This window comes from Coturnix japonica, chromosome 14, assembly GCF_054131305.1.
Source record: "Coturnix japonica strain WE chromosome 14, WE-NBRP24, whole genome shotgun sequence".
Taxonomy (NCBI): domain Eukaryota; kingdom Metazoa; phylum Chordata; class Aves; order Galliformes; family Phasianidae; genus Coturnix; species Coturnix japonica.
Window position 1 is genome coordinate 1,218,039 of NC_140676.1, and position 21,962 is coordinate 1,240,000.

Sequence of the window (21,962 nt, forward strand, 5' to 3'; positions counted from 1 at the left end):
CACTGAGCTCTAGGAGGGTGCACCAGGTCCATGCCCAGCCTCAAACAAGCGCTGCTCCTGACACCCAGCCTCGCTCAGCAGCACCTTGCTGCTGCAGTCACACCTGCAACACATGCACACAAAGAGCAGTACAGAATTGCGGACAATGCATGAGCCCATCACACGTGCCCTAGACCCATTTGCAGCAACATTTCATTGCATCACAGAATCACTAAGGTTGGAAATGACCTCTCAGAACACCAAGTCCAACCCAACCCCACTCACCACAGCCCCAAGTGCCACATGCCTGCAGTTCTGGAGCACCCCCAGGGATGGGGACCCACCACCCCTCAGCACTGAACCCACATGGCAACCAGCAGAGCCAGGAGGCCCAGGCAGAAGAAAACACACTGAAAAACCCCCAGCATCCCATCACACCCCCCCACCCTGGCTGGGGTCTGGCATGACATGCAGCCACTGCTGTGGGAGGGGAAGCAAAGGAGCAGGAAAGGTCAGGCAGGACAGGGCAGCAGTGAGTGTCAGCCCGCTTAATTTTGTGTGTCAATGCTGAAAATTAGATAAACAATGACAAACCAGCCTTTTTAAATGAACTTGTCTCATCTCGTTCCTTTGATAAAGGGTACGTTCCCAGCGCTGCAGTGTCCCACCAGACAGGTTAACTCTTTCCAAGGGAAGCGCCACGCAAAGGGGGAGAGAAGGGATTTAAATATCTGACATGAAATTAAAAGGGCAGTGCCCCCCTGAGCATACAGCCCTGGTAATTCCAACCCGTTGCCCACGCACCATCAATCATTTAGCCCAGTCAATTAAATGGCCATTATTCAAGGGGAAAAGTTCTGTGGTTTAAGCCACCCTTGGCGGTCCCACAGCGCGGCTCCTCTGCTACACGACGTGTTTGGATGGCACAGGGATGGGCACATCGCCACGGCCCTCCAGCCATCCCAGAGGACTTCCCAAGCACAAAGCACACAGCACAATCCTCTCAGTGCCCTCTTTTAAAGGACCCCCCCAGACTGTGCAGTGAAAGGACTGTGCCCCTTTTACTCCAACAAAGCACCGACAAATTACGCATTTCCTTTAGAAAAGTGAATTGGGCATCACACACACACACACACACAGACGTAATAAAAAGATCCCAACTGTTGCAGACACGGACTATCGAGACGATGGCAGTGCCCTCAGACAGCATTTCAAATACAGTTTATTAGCGTGTGATATGAAAAGGGTATTTTTATTGCATGATATAATGCAATGGGACCTTGGGCGCTCTGCAGAAGGACCTTGCACTCAGAAGTGTAATGAACCCATAGTCCAAAAAACATTATACTGTACATTAACCTATCATTAATGGCACATTAGGGCTAGGGGCACTGCACGCTTGCTGGTCAGGGCTCCATCAGGACAGTATGGAGGAAACCACAGTCTTCACAGGCTTAAAACAAATAGAGAAAATAAATATTACTGATGGCTACAGGCTGCTTTAAGGGAAGCTCACTCTCTGCTTAACATGCGACTCCGATGCCATTTTACAAGGGGGAGGGAGAAGACAATGCAGCAGTTTATTAGGCAATATTAGGAACAGCATGGCACTGCTTTGCAGCACTGAGTGTCTCTTGCAGTGCATCAGATGCCTCAACACAGGGTATTTTTCTGCACACAGCATGGGAACTGGGGCGTCTTTCAAGAATAAAATGGAACCTGGACATCTCTGCCCTTCCTGCCATCCCCTCATCCCCGATAGCGCACTGTTAAACATGACCCAAACACAGCACTGCTTCTGCTCCCAAGGCAGCTGGGATGGTCAGACTGTCACTGTGCAATGTTAAATCCAAGGAACAACTTGGATTGTGAGTGTGAGCCCTGCAGGTTTGGAAAACAAGAACTCGGCTGCAAAGAGTGCACCACAGTTATCACCCCAGCTCCTTCTCCCATTGCTACCACTGTTTGTATGCTGTTTGCAATTAACTGAGGGCACGTGATCCGAGAGGAAATTCTGCTCATTCACACGTTTAATGGGAACACAAGTCAGACCTCCAAAACAACCACCACAAACCCCAGCTCTGGAGTTCCTTCCCAGGACACATGGAGAGACGAAGCACTCGAGTAACACAAAGCACCCCACACCAACCTGTGCTCCCACCTCTGCTGTCCTCAGCACACGCAGGATGTCATTGCTCCGCCACCTTCTCCAGCAGAGCAGAATTTCACATCTAGAGCTTCTGCCCCCAAGGACAAGCCAAACTAGACGCTGCTCTAATTATCTGTGCTAGCTCTCCACGAGGCCGATTTCTGCTCCCACAGCCAGGAATAGCAGCGAGGAATCCTCAGGCCAATACTCTGCTGCTGACTCCCAGAATATTGTTAATTCTCAGGCACAGTGGTGTCAGAGCCCTCCCCAGGCTGCTCCACACAGCCGCCTTCCCTCCATTGCTCACCTCTAAGGTTTGAGCAGGGTACAAAAATCAGAGGGCTTCAAATTGACCCGTGGAGACACGGGATGAATGCATGGGTGGAATGACCCTGTAAGACACTATTTGTGATCGGCCTGTTACATCTTCTGCAATGTCAGCACGTGTTCCAGCCACGATGGGTGACCCCTGTTAGGGAACGGGACGGGTGCTTGTGAAAGCAGTGGCTGGGAGTCTAGGAAACATGTCTGAGTTTCCCAAGTTCCAGCAAGGTCAACTCTTCCTTTAGTAGACAGCTCCCCAGAAATGACAGCTCCTTGCCTCTCCTGTGCCATTCCTGCAGTGCCGGGACCGCATGTGCCAAACGACAGCAAGTTTAGCTTTTCTTATGTACTTACATGGCTGTGATTGATGCAGTACCAAGCGTTTACCAGCCCAGATCTCTCCTCTCATTCCAATCATCAACTATTCAGGGCAAGGATGACCTCTCACTGCACTTGATGAAGATCCCAGCACCTCCACAAGCCTGTTCTCAGCTGGTGTTACACTGAAATCCCCCACAGCAGGAGCCAAAGACACACGTCCTCAGGTCTGCAGAGCTCGGGGTGGCAGAGAGACCCCAGGGTCACCAAACAGCAACACCCAGAAGATGAAGTTTGCTCCACATCTCCCACCACCTGCAGCTTCTGCCTGTTTGCTCAGAGAACAGCAGGGGCAGCAAAGAGGGTCAGGTACTGTTATCTCCTCCAAGCTCTTCCCTCATCCCTTACACTGAGCAGCCTCAGCCTGCTAAAAGTGTCGGAGTGGGGAGTTCTGTTTGTTGCGTGGCCTCCCGAACATACACTGTAATTAAAATGCTGATTACTAAACAGTTTAAATATATGACAGACAGTGCAGTTAAAGCCTACAGTTAGGTCAATATGTGATTTAGATTTGCCATTTAAAAACTCTCATTTAAATTTTGCATACATTAATCACTACCATACTTCAGTGTTCTGATATCCACCTGACTACACTATTAAAATAAAACTTGCTGCCCCAGGGAAATCCTACTTATTCTTAATTGTTTCGAGGCTTTGATGGGCTTTTAATCTAAGATTAATTTATGCAATTTTAAATAACTCTTCTTATGATTAATAAGCTTGAAAATTAAAAGGAGTCTAAAGCAATTATAATGAGCATTTGGTCATAACCTCATTAGGAGAAGGAGTGAAGGATACAGCTCTGGAATTCTTACAAGACTACAATTTAAGGTTACTTTCAGAGGAGTCAAACATACTTCTTGAAATTGCAAAGGCAGATTAGCCTAGGTCAGTGCTAGAACCACAGCTGTCTAGACACCAATGGTTTTATCCCTTCAGTGATATATAAGATAGTGATAGAAAATGGATCAGGCACCACAGGGAGACCAAGAAGAACTGCTTAAACCTGAAAGCCTGTACCTACAGAGGAGCTGCCCGCAAGCACACCCGAATTTCCATTCCCAAATGGTAACTTACATCCTCCATGATGATTAAAGCCAATTTTTCCACCTTCCTATGAAGCTCTGGCCATCGGCCATAACCCTCCGGGCAGTCCTCATAAACCTGACCCCTGCGTCCAGACTCAGAGTCAAGAGAGCATTTGTTTTGCAGCAAGAACCAGTGCAGCTCATCCAGCACCTGCAGCACAGACCTGACTGCATGCAACACAGCTCCTCCACACCGTGTGCAGGGTGGGTCTGATTTGTGCTATGCAATCTCTGCGGTGCAGAGCGGCCTAAAATTTACACAGAGCTCTGGTTTTGGCCGTGGCACAGTGGAATCCATTCGTCCATCTGTAGATCGTTCTTCCCACAGCAGCTCTGCTTTCTGGCCATTTGCTATGGAGCAGATAACGGTGCTTGGCACGCCTTGTGGTGCTCAGCTAACAAAACAAGCTCACTCCTAGTGAAGGTATTTTACATGATGACTCCTGGAAAAAAAAAACAACAATGAAGGCAACCAAAGTATAATTGGAGAGCGCTTCTGCAAGTGTTGCTGAGGTGAAGAAGAGCTGCGAAAGAGGAATAGAGAGAGTGGCCCAAGGCTGATAGACTATGTCAACATTAGCAAGCTGTCGACAGCAGAAGCAGATCTGCAGAGTGAAATGGTTGGTGCAGCATTTTGGAGATGGAGGAGGTTTTGCTTTTGACCAGCTCTGGTCTGCTGTGTGGATGCAGCACCTGCCTGTAGCCAGAGCATGAGGCTGCATGCCTGGAGCACATCCTCTGCTTTGGTTCTGTTTGAAACCGATTTGATTCCTCAGCTTTGAGAGCTGTCTGTGATGGCAGTGAAGGTGTGGTTGGCAGCTCTGAAAGATCTGGAGATTCAGACCATGAATGCACACCTGAACCAAACTAATCCTGATATAGATGCCTGCTGAGCAGTGTGCTCCAACTCACGGCTCCCTGCGAGCACACCACGCTCATGGCTACCGAGCAGAGCCAGTCAAACACCAAAAACTGAGGAAGAAGTATTTCCTTCCAACACTTTTCCCTGAGAAAACATGGAGAGCGCAAGGCACACCACCACCACTTGGCCTGGGAGGAAGGGAAACCCTTTGAGTCCGGCACAAGGACCAAGGCCACCATGACGGTGTGCCCATATTCACACCAGACCCTCCCCAGGCTCTGGCCTTGCTGAGCAGCCCACACTGCAGAGCATCCCGCTGAGCTGATGGGATGGGGTGCATCTCGGGGCCATGCCCGTCGTGCTCCGCTGCTGCAGCCTCCATAAGGCACCACATCCCCGCTCTGCGGCAGCCGCTGGCAGAGGAGAGGCCGCGGCTTCAAAAACCATCTTTAATTTAAAAATTAGAAAGTGGAGCAGGCTGCGAGCGCGGAGGTTGATTGAAACGAAATTTAAATTCCTGTCAAGCCCATTTAAACACAGGGGCCCTTCATAGACAATTAGCTGCTCCCTGTGAATGCGGAATAAACTCAGGCCTGGTCACTGTTAGACGAGCGTAGACCCACTGTGAGGAGCTGGAAAAAAATTAACTAAAATCAGGCGGTATGAAATATTTAGCCTCCCGGTTTATCGCAGGGGTTTGGAAGTGTAAACAAGACAAAAATCGATTCCTCGGTGCCCTCCAATCAATCCCCCAAAATGGTTAGGGCATCTGTTTCTGCTAAATTTTGTTTACTCTGGCAGATTTGCCTTAATTGCAGTTGTTTATCTCCCATTGTCCCCGGGGCCCTAATCTCCCGATTACTAATACTTAACACTCATTTCACATCTAAAGCTACTTCTAATCCTCAACAGGTTTCTGGGGCTCTTAAAATTATCGAAGCCGTGGGGACTGGAGACGCAACCTCTTTGTGAGAGGGACATTTTCCTCTCTGCTACCAGCTGGGCCCAATCATCACCAGGGATGGCTGCAACAAAGGTGCTAAAAGGCTCTTTCACAGCCACCGCTGCTCCGCCGGGAATTCAGCGGATGAAAAGGAGCTTTGATGGAAGAAATCCCAACAAGAGGGCTCTAACAGTCCAGCCAAATAAAGTTACTGTCATAATCGAGTGCTGTCAATCACAATGAAAATCCAATTAAAAATCTTTCAGTGCGGCCCTCTTAAGTAGAAAAATGTCCCCTATTTATATGCGTTTTTGTCGACCGCACAAATTAGAAAGTCGTATTAATTGATTTTTTACTACTTCAGGCCCTGATCCTCCAGCTGAATTTCTGTGGATGCAAGAATCAACCGGCACAAATCTGATTAAGGGATTTGTAGCACAATGCGCACAGGTCAGAGGAAGCCCTGTCTGTACCCCTGCTCCGTGCTCTCCTCATTCATAGGCAATTACTGCTCTTATTTAATACTGCAGGATAGTCCTGAGGAGCTGCAGCCCACCGCTGCTGGCACCACACAAACACCAGCAATTTGAATGTACCCGGCGGCTTCGAATCAATGGAAGGTTCCAGTTTTATTACACAAATAAATACTGCATAGAGATTTCCAGAACTGCCCTTTACAGCACATTCTGTGATGAATTTGGAACAAAAGGAAAGGACGGTGCTCTTAACATCATAAATATGCTTCGCTTTGGAAGTATTCACAGATCTATTTATTTTTAATAAATATCATAGAATCGTAAGGGCTGGAAAGACCACCAAGATCATCTAGTCCAGCCAATACGTAGGCAAGGGAACAGAGACAGAAGTATCAGTAACACAAAAGCACAACGTCTCAAGATATTTAACTGAAAGACTTGCGATTGTGCTACCAAGATGAGTGAGATGTAAATATTTGCCTGAGTGTCTGGAGAAATACAGAAGCACCAGAAGTGCCAAATGAAACATTTGCTCAAATTAAACTGCAAAGCCCAGGAGACTCAAGTCACCAAAAATATTAACTATCATCTGAGCTGCATCACTCGAAGCCACTGCCAATTTGCTTTTGTCCCGTTCCCTTACAATTTCAATGCTTCTTCACGCCAGCTCAAGTTCCCTTTTTCACATCTCACTGGAAAATGCCACTTTGTCGTGCAGCTTTAGGGCATGTTAGTAAGAGAAAGTCAGACTTTCACATTTTCTGTACAAAGTCAGTGGCATGTTGAGCAGTGGGACTGCAGAAGACAGAGAATGAATGTAACACCTTAAAACCCTATTGCTCAGAAGTTAACCTTGTCACCATCTTAGTCTGCTGTAGTTGCTGGATTTAGTGACACCGATAGAACGTATTTCTCCATTTCAACAGCTGATTTCTCAAAGTGACAAAGAAGAGCAAATCACATCCCTATGGACAGAAATGGCGGAGAGAGAAGGAAAAAGAAAGAGCAGAAGATCCATAACCCACCTTCCTCTATTTCAGCAGAGGGGAATATGTTGAGCAGTGCAGCCACCTGAAATAACACATCTATTTTTCCTTCAGCTTAAGCTACCCTGACCAATAAGGATGAAAAGTCACAGACACAGGAACACCCTGAGTCCCACTGAAATTCCAGCATCAGTGAAGTCAATATAAAATCTTCACGACTCCGGCATAGCCAGGATTTCATCCAGGACTTCTCCACCATTTGTCTGAATTGGTTGACTGAAGATGCAGTTTTATATTAATCATGTTTACAGCAGCTGAAGTACCTGGCTTTATGCTTGTTTCCTTAGGAAATCAGAGAAGAGCCCTTTCCTTCCCATCTGGCACGTGTTTCAGTGTCTGTCAGAATTCCTCCCTGTCATGGGGTGAATGAACTGGGATCACTGCAACAGAGGAGAGTCTGAATGTTTGCAAGCAAAGCTATCCATCACAGGTGCAAGAACTGACAATTCTTCTCTGGGCAAATCACCTCTGATAGGCGATCCTGCATGGCTCAGGAAAACAAATGTTTGCAAGCAGCTAAAGAGTGAAAATTCTGGGCTCAGTGTGATCCAAGAATGACACATAAACATCCAGACAGACTGAGACAGAAAACATTTATCTGTAAGCTGCCTTCAAAAGATTTACCAAATGCCTCTGTGAAAAGCCAAGCACAGACAGCCCTCTGCTCCCTCTCAGAAGTTAAGGTCATGAAAACCTCGATCTGTTCAGCAACCTCAGCAACTCAGTGATGCCACCACTGCAATGCCAAATTAGCTCCCTCCATTGGAAACACGAGTGGAAGGATATTATTGGCTTTACTCTGAAGGCTTACATGAAAATTCAGGTAGGATTATGCTGATCTTTTGCTTGCTTGCTGAAAGCACAAAGTATTTCCTACCAGCTGCTAACAATGGGCTAACACAACAAGCTGCACACAGGTTTAGCTCTACCTGGCAAGCAATGCTACTGGCCACATCCTAGTAAATAGCACCACTTAAAATACTGCTGCTTAAAAGCTTCTCATCTCCAATTTCCGACATTTGTTATGGATAATGGAACATCCAGACAGAGCCCATTTTTGAAAATCTAAATATCCTAAGTTTAAGAAAAAAACCCACATGTTTAAATATAAAAACACACATCTACCTGAAAAAATGCCTACGGTAGCTTCTAAGACCTAAATGCCACTCCTGAAGTGTAAAGAAGCATCACCAAAGGCACAGGGGAACTTAAGCACTGCATGAGGCAGCAGCCAACCAGCCAACCAACCAACTAGTTTTCAACACAATAGCTTTTTTGAGGCAGAGGAGGTACAACTGATCACTCAAAGCCACAGATAAAACACCAACACAATAAGTGTCGATAATCTACATTTTTAAAAGGAGAAAAGCCAGAAGCCATGATTCAGGTTTGGAAACCTAAACAAAAATGAGAAGATTGGTGCAAAAGGAATCCAAGGTGGATGCTGGCCGGATCGTTGGCCATAAGCAAAGCTTCTCCCCACCCAATACCTCCCTTCAGAAACCCAAACAGCATCTTAACGACTGTACTTTTATGCATTCACATGAAAGCATAAAGGAATGACTTCCACGTGCTTGACTTCTGGTATTTCTAATAGAATTTCTTTAAGCAAATCGCTTTCATTTATACAGCCAGATGCAGCATGGTAGAGTTCAATGCTGTACTAACAAAAACCGAGAGACATCAACAAATCTGCTGGCTTTCTGAGGAGCACGTAGAATCTGCAAAATAAAAGGCCAAGTTTCCAGCTAAAGGAGAGATTTTAAACAATTACCAAAGCAGATAGTGATATCATAAAGGCAATTTCTGCGCTAGCTTGTTTTCTGAAACTCTCTTTGCCTCTGAACAGCTAGAACAGATAATAACTATTAGTAAATCAAACTCCTGCAATATCCAGCTGTGTCTCACACATTTACATACAGATAGAATGGGTATATGTTTTTAATATGTATGCGATACGTACTTTTACCACAGCTGAAGTGCACGCTACAAAGGAGGAGGAGAATGGGAATGGAATCAGCATGAGATAATAAAGTGGCCTAGATAAAGTATTAGCCAGCGATTGATCTCAAACAGGGGATGTTGCTTCTCTCTGACCTGATTACTTACTATGCATAGATTCCATTAAATAGAGCTTAGAATGGAAAGCTGCTGAAAAATACCGTAAATGCAGTCAGATCTACGGCTTCCTGAGCTGCACCAGCGCGCGGATGCCTGCTCATATGCTCGGCACAGGGAGATGGAACCTTCCCTGTGCTGCCCCATCACACGCCCTCAATGCAGGCACCCTGCTCCAGTGTGCCACACTTCCCTGGGGACAGCTCTGCAGTGTACGTGGAAACAAGAACTTCACAGAAAAACTAAAAAGAATTGCTGAGATCTTCCTTTTCTTGGAGGAAGGCGAGAGAAGAGGGGCAGGAATATGCTACGATGCTGCAACACAAGCGAGTTCCATTGACTCTATGCCTTCCTATTCTTCAGAAGAAACTGGAGACACAAGAGCAGACAGAGTAAGAACAAGGTTCAGAACAACCACTGGTGAACTCCTAAGATCACCCTCACTCTGGAACAGACCACCTGCCAACTGCTGGGTCAACTCCCCCATTTGTACTCCTGTGGAAGAAGTCTGCTAACTGGAAATACTGCACAACAATTATATCACTGATTATGCATACAGAGAAACCAGCGTTACGCATCTTCTGCGTGGATGGGTACGGCTGAGTGTAGATATAGGCCATTGATTTCTATCAGCTGTTGTGGAAATCAGGTGTTTGCTTCCACAGGAATATCGATGGTACCAGGAAACCTGACTTTATACAGGAATTTCATACAGCCTTGGCTTTGGCCCTGTTTTCTATGACGATGTGCACAGAGCCCTTCCTAACACGACAGGAGGGGTAAATGCATCCCTGCTGCAACCCTACAACTTCGCTGGAGTCGCCAATGTGGCACTCCAGGTATTGTGAGCCAGCTCTTAAAATGCCTTTAACAATCCACCGATTATCAGGAGAGCGGAACAAGATTGATGCTCTGCTCCCTTCATTTTGCTTCCAGTCTTTAATTATACTAAATTGGTTACAAAATAGTGACTTCCAGTACGGTTAATGTCCATAGGGGAGAAAACCTGCACTCTGCTGTTTTGTCTGAAGCTAACGATGATCATGTGTTACACCTTTCATCCTTGCCAGTACATTTCCTTTAAATCAAAACAATGAACAACACAAAATCCTGCTTTCACTGAAATCAATGGTAAGCTGACCTTGAGAGCTCCAGGATTTCACTGATAGTATCTGTATCACTCTACCCACCGCTTGTTAACACAGAGATATACATCAGAATTACAAGGGGAGGTTTAGGAAACGGAGGAGGGGAAACTAGAAAGGCTGTTTTGGTCATTAATTTAAGGATTCAGAGAATATTTAACAGCTTTTGGTTTGGCCCTGTTTTCCAACCAAACATGGAAATGTATAAAAACATGTAAATATGCACGTTCAGATATGCTTGTGTTGGTGGGGATGGGCCAATGATTGGAGGAGATGATCTTAGAGGTCTTTTCCAACCTCAATGATCCTATGTTTCTGTAGTGTAAGAGGCCATGCTTTTTACATTACTGTCTCAAAGTTTGCTGAAATGGACAAGTCCTGGCCAAGGTTCCAGGACTGAGACACACAGGAACCAAGGTTCGAGAAATCCCTTTGTTTAGGAGATGGACGAGTCCGGGAGCTACGAAAGGGAGATAAGATACTGATCAATGGCCCTTAAGTGGTCTTTCCTGTTGGCCTATCTCAAGGAAGATTGACATCTCTGAGGAAATCACAGGACTCTGACCCGAGCCGTCCCGAAATGTCTCGAAGGCTGGAAAGAAGGATAAAAAGGGCACGGACTAACCCCGAATTGGAGGTTTTCTGACACCAGATGCCTCACTATGGAAACAAGGGGGTTTTCTGTCATCAGATGCCTCTCTACATGAACGCCTGCATGCTGAAGAAGATGCCTGCATGCTGAAGAACCTGTGAGGGTATCTAGGTATCCGACCTCAGATTCCTCCACCGTTGTCCTACTGCTGCCTATTATCTCTTCTGGGATCGCTGCTCGAGACTCTGCTCCGAGGGACCTCGCTGCCCGAGACTCCACTTCCTGAGACCTCGCTACTCTGACCATCTTCTCTGCGTTTCATCGATCTGCGGCCTGCTACTTCGCTGCTGCTCTCCCCTTTACGCTTATTTTGCCCCGGACCAATGTTAACAACGTGCTACGGGACGCTGCTGCGTTCAGGAGGTGACCATTCCCCGCTTTAACATAATTCTTGCTCTTTTCTACCTTTTTCTATCGCCTACTTTCCCTTCCCCATCACCCTAATTTTGGCATTCATCGCTCTCCCTTCCCCATCCCCTCAGTTGTCTATCATTTCTAATAAACTGGTCGGATCAACATTTGAATGGTCTTCTTCTTAATCTCACGCCGGGTATAACATTATCAAAAAAACCTTTGCCTCACTCCTAAATTGGAGCGAGACATATAGATATCCGTAGATAGATACAGAAATACATCCGTATATTTACAAATAAAGTGCTCCTTGTCAAGGCTGGCTAAGCCTAGGAATGCAAAGAACTTGTCTGGAGAGCAACCACTGAGCTCCCAGAGCTTGTGCTGTAGGAGCACGCCGTGCTCATCCCACTGCAGGAGGGAACTGAGAGCAGCTGCTGGGGCTCAGCCACACGGCAGGCAGCGGCGGGGTCACTCCTTCCTTCCAGCAGCAGCCTGCTTTCAGCTTTAGCATTTGCTGCTGCAAGTTCATTTATAATTGACTAGGAAGTATCATAAGGGAAAAAATGTGTTAAACAAAAGATTTTGTTTAACAAGTGGGAAGGCTTTTTGTTGCTGTTTTTTGTTTTTTTTTCCTGAGCAGCTATCATTTTAAAATTATTTTACAAAACACCTCCTTAAAAGGGGCCCAGCACACTCCAGGGCATGTAGTTGTAAAGATAAATCTGTGCACTTCCCTGGTACTGCAGGCACTCACCCTTTGGCCTCATCTTTATGACTCTACACCCTGGAGTGGTGTTATTGCTTACAAACATACATATATACTTATGGGGGTCTGCGCGATCTGCAGATGTTTTATTTATAAGTGGCAGGCCTATTGCATCACTGAAACATGCATTTACAAACAGATATAGGTTTTATGAAACCCTATTCCGTTGTTTTAATAGCTAAGCTATCCAGCCATAGCATAATAGTGCACAAGGTAAATGTGTCTACATTTCTGGAACCTGTTCCAAGTTTTCTCAGATGTGACTAACTGCAAGAATTTCCCAACCATCAAAAGTTAATAAAAAAGACAAAATAAGGCAGCAGAAGCCTCCTGTATGAGATGCACACCACCATGAAGTGGGGGGGCTCTGAGAAACTTCAGGGCCTCGTTCTGCTGAGGTGTTGCAGTGGGTGCCTTACTCCAAATGTAAACCTACTGAAGTTCATATCCTTAGAATGAAATTCAGAGCTAATAATTTTACTAACCAGGGTTTAAACTGAGACTAGCCTGGATCGTGCACTGCCTGCCCCAGGGCACCTTTGGAGACTGACCTTTGACTAGAGAATGGCTGCAATTGAAACACTGGGTTTTCCTCTTTCCTTGTAGTTTGCAGAATGCAAACAAGACAGGAAATGATGCAAACGCGTTTCATATCTTGCTGAAGTCCGCTGAAATTATTCCTACATACTCAATGCAGAGCAAACAAATGGAGATGACTTCATGCCAATCTCCAAGTGACAGGAAATGCAGCACATAAAGAGAGTAACAAAAAATCAGAGCAGGCTGCAACTCCTGCCTGCAACAGAAAGTACTGCAAATATTCCATCCCAAGTCACAAGAAAGGGAAAGTTGTCTCTGAGCTCAGATTCCAAAGCTGAGAGCCCTTCCATGGCAAGACCAAAGCTACATATTAAATCAACCTGCTGTAGCCAACCTAATCCCATTTTACATGAATATAAGCCATTAAAAATACACTGCTTTGACCAAACCTCCCATTTTCAATCTTCAGATTTTGAAAGGTTAATGCTGGCAAATGATGACAAGGCGTGACCTACATCAAGCTGTAATCCCCGGATACACAAACTGAAAGAATGGCGTATTGAGCATCAAAATGGTTCAGACTGGAAACTGATGCTGCCTGTGAAAGTTCTGTATGGAGCACCCAAAGAACAAGTGCAGCTTTGGCCACAGCAAAGGGAGCAGCAAAATATTCATTAAGTGCACTGGGATAATTCCACCCTGTGTGTGCTCTCTGTAATGGTGTAACTGCTTCACGAGCCCCAAACAGTTTATATTTGTACACGCTGAAAAATGCAAAAAAAATAACCCAAACCCCATAGAATTAATGATAATAATTATTAAACAAAATGCAGCAACGAAACAACAAGAAAACCCCAAAATTCTACTTCTGTATGCATCAATAAAAAGCATTCAGAGAAAAATCAGCAGTTTCACTTACCATTAAATTTTCAGGTGCTGGTCTTTCCTTTGGTTGCTTTCTCATGCTACATATCATAAAAGAAAACATTCATATGTAAACAAATGTTTATTTATTCCATTTGCTTAAGTACTGAAGCCATCCTCTTCTAACACAGACAAACCGTGCCCTGAATCTCCATGTATTTCCTCACTTGGTCACAGACTGACAGAAGACTCAGTTCCCAATAGTGGCCAAGATGTGACCCAACCTCCTCCCCTCCTTCATGCTCAGTGTTTTTCCATTCTGAGTGTTCTGTTGACTGCTGCCCAACTCTTAACTTTTCTCTGTGTGTCTTTGAAGCCCCCTACACACCTACAGGTTCCTTTGAGTGCCCACTTACTTGGGCAAGAGATGCAGTGACAACAGCTTCCCTTCTACTTCATGTTCTGCACTGCTCATAACATTGAACATGTGTAAATACGAAGATCACTGCAATGCAATCAGCTGGGAAGGCACAGGAAGATGATTCTCGTTTTGCTGGGGATTATTACACAGCTCGGCACAACATATTATCCAAACAGGTGGGAAATTTAACTCCAACCCTGAACAGCTTCAGGAGAACACACAATACCCTGGGGTTCCTACCTTAATTTTTTCCCATTCATTTCCATTACACTGCAGGGTGATAGTTCATTACACAGCATTAAGCTGTTTATAAGATCATGTTTCTCATCCAAATAGTCCTAGTTTTCCGTGCAACAGGTGCAATTAGCTATTGAAAACTGTGCTTAGCTGCATGAAGGAACACAATAACATGGCACAGAGGTGACCATCAGGAGCTGCCTACTGACTAATTGGATTACATCCAAGCAGCAGTGTTTATGGCAGAACTGGCATCAAGTCCTGAGCGCTGCTCACTTGACATTTCTAATACTTATTAGAAATTGATTGCTTAAATAGTCCACAGTGTAATTTCTTTCTTGCATAGTGCATTTTTAAACAGCAATGCCCCCTCTTGAAAAGAGCTGCTCACTGTGCAGCCAATAGATCAGCAATCCTGGATGGGCTGCATTGAAGTTAGGAGGAGTTAAGGTACGATTCACCCTCCCGACAGAAATAACCAAACATTCCCCACAAATAACTGGAGCAATGCAGGTAACAGCGAGCGCCGACGCAGGTTGGGAGCGGCTCTAATCTGACAGCCCAAAGTAGCTGCGTCCTCAGGGAAAAGCAGGCTATTAGCCACCATCAGTTATGCCTCACTTTGACATCTGTGGAAATCCGAACACGGGTTATCCCTCCCCCTGCCTCTATGAGGACTGTTCTTTTTTCAAGAGGTCTGTCGTTACCCTTGGAAGGAATTAAAGATGCGCAGCCCCACACACAGCAGTGGTGCTGCAGAGCCCTTTGCGTGGAGCTCTCTCTGTAAGCTGAAACGATTGGAAAAAGGAAGCCTACGTTATCCAACCTTTAATTATTCAGGAACTTTAATTAACCGATAATCAGACTGCTTTTGGTTTCTGCAATGTTTGTGGCATCCCATCTCAGCCTTGCATTACATACACATACACAAATCCCTGGGGCAGCAGAGAATGTGAATGTGCCATGAACCTGACAGGGAGAAGGGCATGGAGTTGAGGGCTCCACCTGCTTACTGCAGTTGAGAGAACCCCAAAAGGAGTCCCCCCATCTGTGCAACCCTCCACGTCCCCTTCCAAATGAGCACCCCATAAAGGTGTGCTCAGTGTGAGGGATGCTCCTCTATCCCACACATTGTGCCTGTGCAGAATTTGAGCTCATTCATTCTGCCATACAGAAGAAAAATAAAAGGATTTTCCCTTTGCTTTGTTTCTGTAGGAGTTCACCCTTAAGATTCCTACCCTCCTGCCACTGGTCACTACTAACTGACTAGCTGGTCATTTAGACCCTGCTGTCACCCCACACACTACATTCTTTACTCCACAAATTCCTCCTTGCCCATTCTCCTCCCATTTCTGAGGTTTTCAACCAACGATGCAGTTTGAAGGAAAGAAAATACACCCAACGGTGCGTTTTGAAGGACGACTCTCAGTAAAAATTACTTACTGGGAAGCCAAGGAATTAATCAGGGCCGCCTGCCTCTCCAAACACCGCGGTGATTTTATCAGTAATACTGCAAAAAGCCCTAAATAATGATATGACACATCCAGGGCTCTGTGGCCCCTTTCCCCCAGGTGAATCCTTCGGTCCCATTGCCAGCACTGCACCCACATCAGGGTGGGTTTATTAAAGAGGGGAAAACCTACATAAGTACTTTTACGACCCTTTGTGTAAATAACGTTTACATAATTTAAACAGTTTGCTTAGCTTTGCTGCCCCATCTGCCCAAGGCCCCCAAGTCCCTCTCCTCTCGGAGCGGATGCAAGGAAAGCCATAAGGTCTCGCCGAGCTGCGGAGTTAATGGCATGTATCATTTACATCGAGGGCATGGCATGTTTGCAAACGGAGCTTACCATTGAGTGATGAAGTGTACAAATGGCTCTGAGAACTCCCCGGCTGGAAGGACGGGCGACTCCTGGGTTGGATTGGAACAAGGAACAGCATCAGAAGAGCATTTTTTAGAAGGAGAGCAATATAACAGCGATGACAAAAAGGGGGGGTGGAGGAAGGGGGGAGGGAAAGGGAAGTGACAAAGCTCTCTTTTCACGCAGAGAATTGGAGAGAGAAAGGTACAAATCCTTCTGAGAACGTGTTATAAAAACACTGAATTTCGACTAATGAGTATTACACAATGGGTAAAAACATGTGGAAAGACACTGAGGGGAGGTGAAAAAAGGACAATGATAGCCACGGGGTAAAAAGGAAGGTAGGGAAAGTGTAAATGAGAAATTAATGATTATTTAAGTAACACACAAATGGTCTTGTAATTAACAAAGAGCTGTGAAATTATTCTTGTGTTGACCTTTGTTTCTTTCACCGCTTTCGCTATTTATTTACACTCATGTTTATTTACACTTATTCATTTCAGAGGCTGTCCTAACAGGAAGGCTGCTCCACAGCTTAAAATCATCTTTTAAATCAAATCATTTTTAAGGGGAAAACGAGCAAAATTTACCAGGCTGGTGAAAAAAAAAACAACACAACCATCCGGCATTCAGGGGAAGAGAATGAAAAGGGAGAAAATGAAACGAAGAGCAGAAGGAACAAAAAAATACCCACCCAAACGGGGAACAAACAACGTCCCCATTTACAGAGACAGGCTTTACGAATTTAGGAGTTTTTCCAAGAATGACAGAGAGCTCCACTGTGTTTATAGTGTAACAGCTCAGGATGTAATGAAATTACACTGCAGAGTACTTTAACAGTGTCATCTCATTAGACCTACAGTTGGAACAAGAGAGCCACATAAAACAGGCAGCTGCAAATGACTCCATTCTCATCTATTCTCATTTGCTATTAAAAATACCTTTCGGCGGCTTTTTTCCTCCCTGACATCCCTACACAAAGTACCCTGCAAAGTATGATACATGCACCTATTTAAATTAACAAAGGAATGACTTATTTTAATCTCACTGTGCTTTGGAGTGCTTTGGCCATTTGGATGAGCAATATATCATTACATACAACCTTCCAGCGCTGCAGGCAAGAAACTCAGAGCGTGCAGCATTTGGTGGGAGCCAAACAATTTCTCTAGCACACAACTGTGTCAAATGCATGCATGTATTCATTATTGAGAATGCGAGGAAATAGCTTTGATGTAGTGGAAAAAAGAAGATGATAAAAGCACCTCTGCAATGTGTGTGCCATTATCAATGGTGGCAGATAGACACAACTGCAGAGCCTCCTATGTGATTAGTAAATATACATATAATTGCTGTGGCCAATTATCAGAAAAATGAGATCGGTAATTACAAGACAGAAAATTAACTAGAACTCTTATTAAGGCTTTGTTTCCAATTCAAACAATCGGAAACTGCTGGAAAATACAATTAAATCAAAAGTAACTGAAGAGTAGAAGGAGAAGGCAAAATTGCTTGACGATTTTCAAGGAGTTCTATTAACCACGAGCAGCGTTTGATACAACATGCCCAAACTCCCTTTGAACTTAGGCCGGGCGAGGGAGAGGTTATTGTTTCCCAACTTAATAATGACAGCAATATAGGGAGCTTTGCACCCAGAGCGGAAGGAACGCAGGGAAACAAACAGCGCAATTAAACTTCCTCCACTTCAAAGAGCTGTGCATGAAAATTACTCTTATTAATAGGGAAAACGCAGAGCCAAGTGGTGGAGCACTGAGTGCTGTCACCCAGCAGGTTGAGCCCACCCATCGTTTGCTCCTGTCCAGCTCACAGCCAAAGGCCAACACCTCCTTCCCAGGTGGGATGGGGTCAGAGCATAAAACCCTCAATAAAATGTTCACTAGGAAGCATGTCCGAAGGCTAACAGATCAGTAGATAAGTAATCTCACTCCTGTAGATATGAGCCAATTCTTACTATACAGCAGAGGTAAGACAGGAGAAGGAAGCTCTGGTTTCAGCTGAACCAGCAAAGCGTGGATGGACCTCAGCTGCTTCCAAAGGCAGATGCTGGAGAGCTGCCTCCAGTGTTTCATTTGTAAATGACCTCAGCAACAGAAATTGCCCCTTCAGTTGACAGCCAGCCATGGAAACCAGCAATGGCAACATTTCTATTTCTGCCATGGTTCCACTGAAGAACATTTGAGTAGTAGAAAGGTGAGAGAACTTTGTTCTTAGGAGTTATTTCAATGGAAGTACTCCTATTGCTGCCTGTGGGATGTGAGCAATCACAATGCACCCGGTACAGAGCAAAAGCATCCCAAACCACACAGAAGCAGCACAGCCTATATGTACCCTGAAGTTCTCCAGCCTGTGACTGGCTGACTCTCATAGGGATGGGAAAGAGGAAATAAAAACAAAGCTACGGCCTCTGCCACGTCTGTGTGACACAATATGGTCACACTGGATGGAACAATGGGGAATGATCCAGCTGCACTCCGATGCTCTGCCTTATTTTACCCACCTGCACTCTGAACAACGTACCCATTGCCTCCTACATCCCCCAGCAGCTTGATCCCAAGGCCAGCTGCTGTCCCCAAAACATCTCTGCAATGGGACCGGCTGCAGGAGAAGCCTCTGCAATTGCTGTGTGATAAGAACCAGCCGCGCTGTGCACATACGGAGGGCAACAGGAAAAAGTTTGAGTGATGCCTTTGCCTTGTGAATAATGAACAGTTCAAGGAGGTCAACCCATTACAACTGAAACCGTTTAATTATTAATTATGCACAATCTATGAGCAAAAGGACAGGTTCAGAATGTTTAATGCGTGGTTACTCCGACTGGACCCTCTCTTGGCATTTTATTATTAGCACTTGTCAGCAAGGTGCTCAGGCATAAAGAAAACAGCACAGCAGCAGAAAATCAGAGCTAGCAGGAGGAGGGAGGGCTTTGAACTTCAAACACGGCTCCTAATATTTAATTCTTAGAATGCCAGTGCTCTGGAATAGACCTTACTGACTTCCACAGGGTTAGGGGAAGCTGTGTTACTTAAGTGAAGGCAGGGAAAGAAGCACAGCACAGTCTCTTTAAAAAGGGGGCATCTCAAGGTACTGATGGCATTACTGCCTGCATCCCCACCTCCTTCTCAGATCTCTTATCTGAAACCTCACTTGATCTCTTTTGCTGCCATTAAGCAGAGCAGCAGCAGCAGCGTTTCTACTGAGGCATAGGGAATAAACACTGTCCAGCAAATTCACAAGTGATGGGAAGAAACATAAACAAGGATGAGGCTCCTTCCCCTCATTTCTATCCTCCCTGGAAGTTCATCTGGACAAATCCAAGAAGCAAATTCAACAGATGCAGCTGAAGCCACTGCACTAAAACACTAAAACCAGGCTGTGTTGTGCACAGCTCACCCAAACAGAACGCTTCTTGAGTGGCGTGTTTTCATCACATCATCCTTTCTGAAGGAAGAAAAAGCCCACCATCCCCCTACAACAGAAACATCAGCAAACACAGAGTTCAACTGAAACCTCCCAGAAGACAATGGCAAAGCCCTCGGTTATGCATTAGGGCTCCCTGCCATCAGCACATCTCCAGGTGCCCCCAAGCAGAGCTGAGCTGCACCTTCTGGGCAGAGGTTGGTGCTCTCAGCACCCATAAGTTTTACCTTCTCATCTGCTCAGCACCTCTCCCTGAAGGGTTAAAATTCCCGTTTCCCACAGCTTCAGAGCTGCTATTTTGCAGCACTCTCTCGGCAGCAGGCAGGCTTGTGCAGAAGGAAATGCCATGGTCCTATGGCTCGATGGCCACAAGAGGGAAGTTAGCAGAGCCAAGCAAACCAAACTTCAGTTACTCTGTCCTCTGGGCTTCCCCAGCACACCCTGCCTCTGAAATGATCATCTCCTCTGGGCAGATACTTCTATTCTGTGACTCGCCCGTTGATGCTGAAATGGCAGTATTTAATAAATAATGTGTGCGCTTTACGAAGCATTTTTGGCTCATCACTTCAGCCCCCACCAATCTCTTGGACTGAAGAGTATCTGTGCGCTCTCGTTTTTGCCAAGGCTTTCAAACAATTCACCTCTATCTGCTGTTTACTTTTTGGCCAAATAACGACTTTTGTTTTCAGACAAACTTCAGTTCTAGCTGCACCACAAATGCTGCCAGTTGCAATTAGTTGTAACAAATGCACTGCAGTTACGGAGCTGTTCCAACAAGAGCAGCAAATCACAATATCACACAAGTTCAGATTCACTCCTTCAAGGTCAACTTCCCTTCACAGCACTCCTAAACAAAATCCCATCGCTGACTTTTAGCCAATCTACTTCAAAAGCCCCGCAAAAGCCTAATGGCAGGTGAGCCCTTACAAGTAACGAGTGTGCACAAGCAATGATGGCTGGAGGTGGCTCAGAGGCCCCGGCTTGAAAGAATTTCTGGATTGTCCCCATTACGCTCCCACCCCTGGCAGGAAGGTGAAAGATGATTACATCTCCGCACCAGGTCGCTTCTTGCTCTTTTCTTAGTAGCAGGTGCCAAATGTGACAAATTACACGCGGGGCCATTTCGGTGTGAAGTTCTGTCTGCTGGGATTGAAGTGTCAGCACTGAACTCATTTATTTCCAGATCTCGGGCTGGACTGGAACCAAGGTCGAGAGGCCAGTGTTTTATCCAGCAAACCCCTCTGCCTGCCTCCCACACCTCAACCCATGGGACAGCACTATTAGTTCCCAACCTATAGACAACATGGCATCCGCAGAACCTGAGTCCATATGGGACACACACAGTGTGAAGCCAGTGGGCACCTGGAGCTCTTTGGCAGCACTTGCTGCTGTGGGATGTTTTTTAGAGGCCAAGGAAAGAAGCTGGAGAGTGTAATTAACATTAGGAATAATCTAGGGTGTCCAACACGACGTTCCCTACCCCTCGCCAAGCTCTGCACTTGTTAGCGAGGCTCTCCAAAGGGCCATGCAGACAGTGTACAGAAAGCTGGAAAACAGGTTAATCCTTTAACCGTAACTGTAATTGCTTTCTCTCTAAAACAAACATAAGAATTTTTTTTCTTCTCCTTGCTGGTCTCTTGTCGATCATAAGCCAGCAGAGCACAGCAGTGTTTTGGGTAGATACACACACACATGCACATTTCAGATAGCTAAGGCACAGCAGCATGAAACGCAGCCTCTACCTGTTCACACCAAAGGGACCCAATTGAAAAACTAAAACCATTTATTGTTCCCTTTTTCCTCTGAACACTCCCAATGCATTTTTATTGCTTTTTCATAAAACACTGCTGCAAATAATCAAGCATGACCATTGACATCCACAAGATTGAGTTTTAGGAACCATTAAATGAGCTTGCCCTCTTGGGAAGGTTCTTGCTCAGGTTGGTCTAAAGGTAATTATTCAGCAATTCCTACCTGTGGTTTTACCTTGCTCCTATATAAGTCCCTGAATCTCAAACACTCGTAAGGTCACAGCTTTTGCCTCAATAAAAGGATACCCCAAACCAGAGCAGATTCTTCTGGCTGTGTGTACAAATGCACACTCGTGTCCTCTCACACCTGCACAGAAATCTTCAAGAACCCAAAACCTTTTTGGGGTTAAATACAGCTGTCCATGCATTTGAATCAACACACGAGAATCTAAGGCAAAAATTCCCAAAGAAAAAAATCCAAAACCTTCTTCCTTTCCAAGCCTTTCAAGGTTCCGGCTTCATTTACAACACCAGCCAAACGTAGCACTGATGAGTTAAAACATCCTGCACTC

The 21,962-nt window shown here is 45.5% G+C and overlaps 1 protein-coding gene across 5 annotated transcripts in view; it reads right to left on the reverse strand.

Annotated features, from left to right (window-relative positions):
- MAP2K5 (mitogen-activated protein kinase kinase 5) overlaps nucleotides 1-21,962 on the reverse strand; it is a 107,686-nt gene that overhangs the window by 4,580 nt on the left and 81,144 nt on the right. For 3 of the 5 annotated variants that reach the window (XM_015873308.2, XM_015873306.3, XM_015873304.3), the window contains 2 exons: nucleotides 16,193-16,254; nucleotides 13,740-13,785 (listed from right to left, as the gene is read on the reverse strand). The exons of the other annotated variants lie outside the window; for them this stretch is intronic. In XM_015873308.2, the coding sequence (XP_015728794.2) occupies nucleotides 13,740-13,785; nucleotides 16,193-16,254 (108 nt within the window). The remainder of the gene's footprint in view (nucleotides 1-13,739; nucleotides 13,786-16,192; nucleotides 16,255-21,962) is intronic. 5 annotated transcript variants of the gene reach the window in all.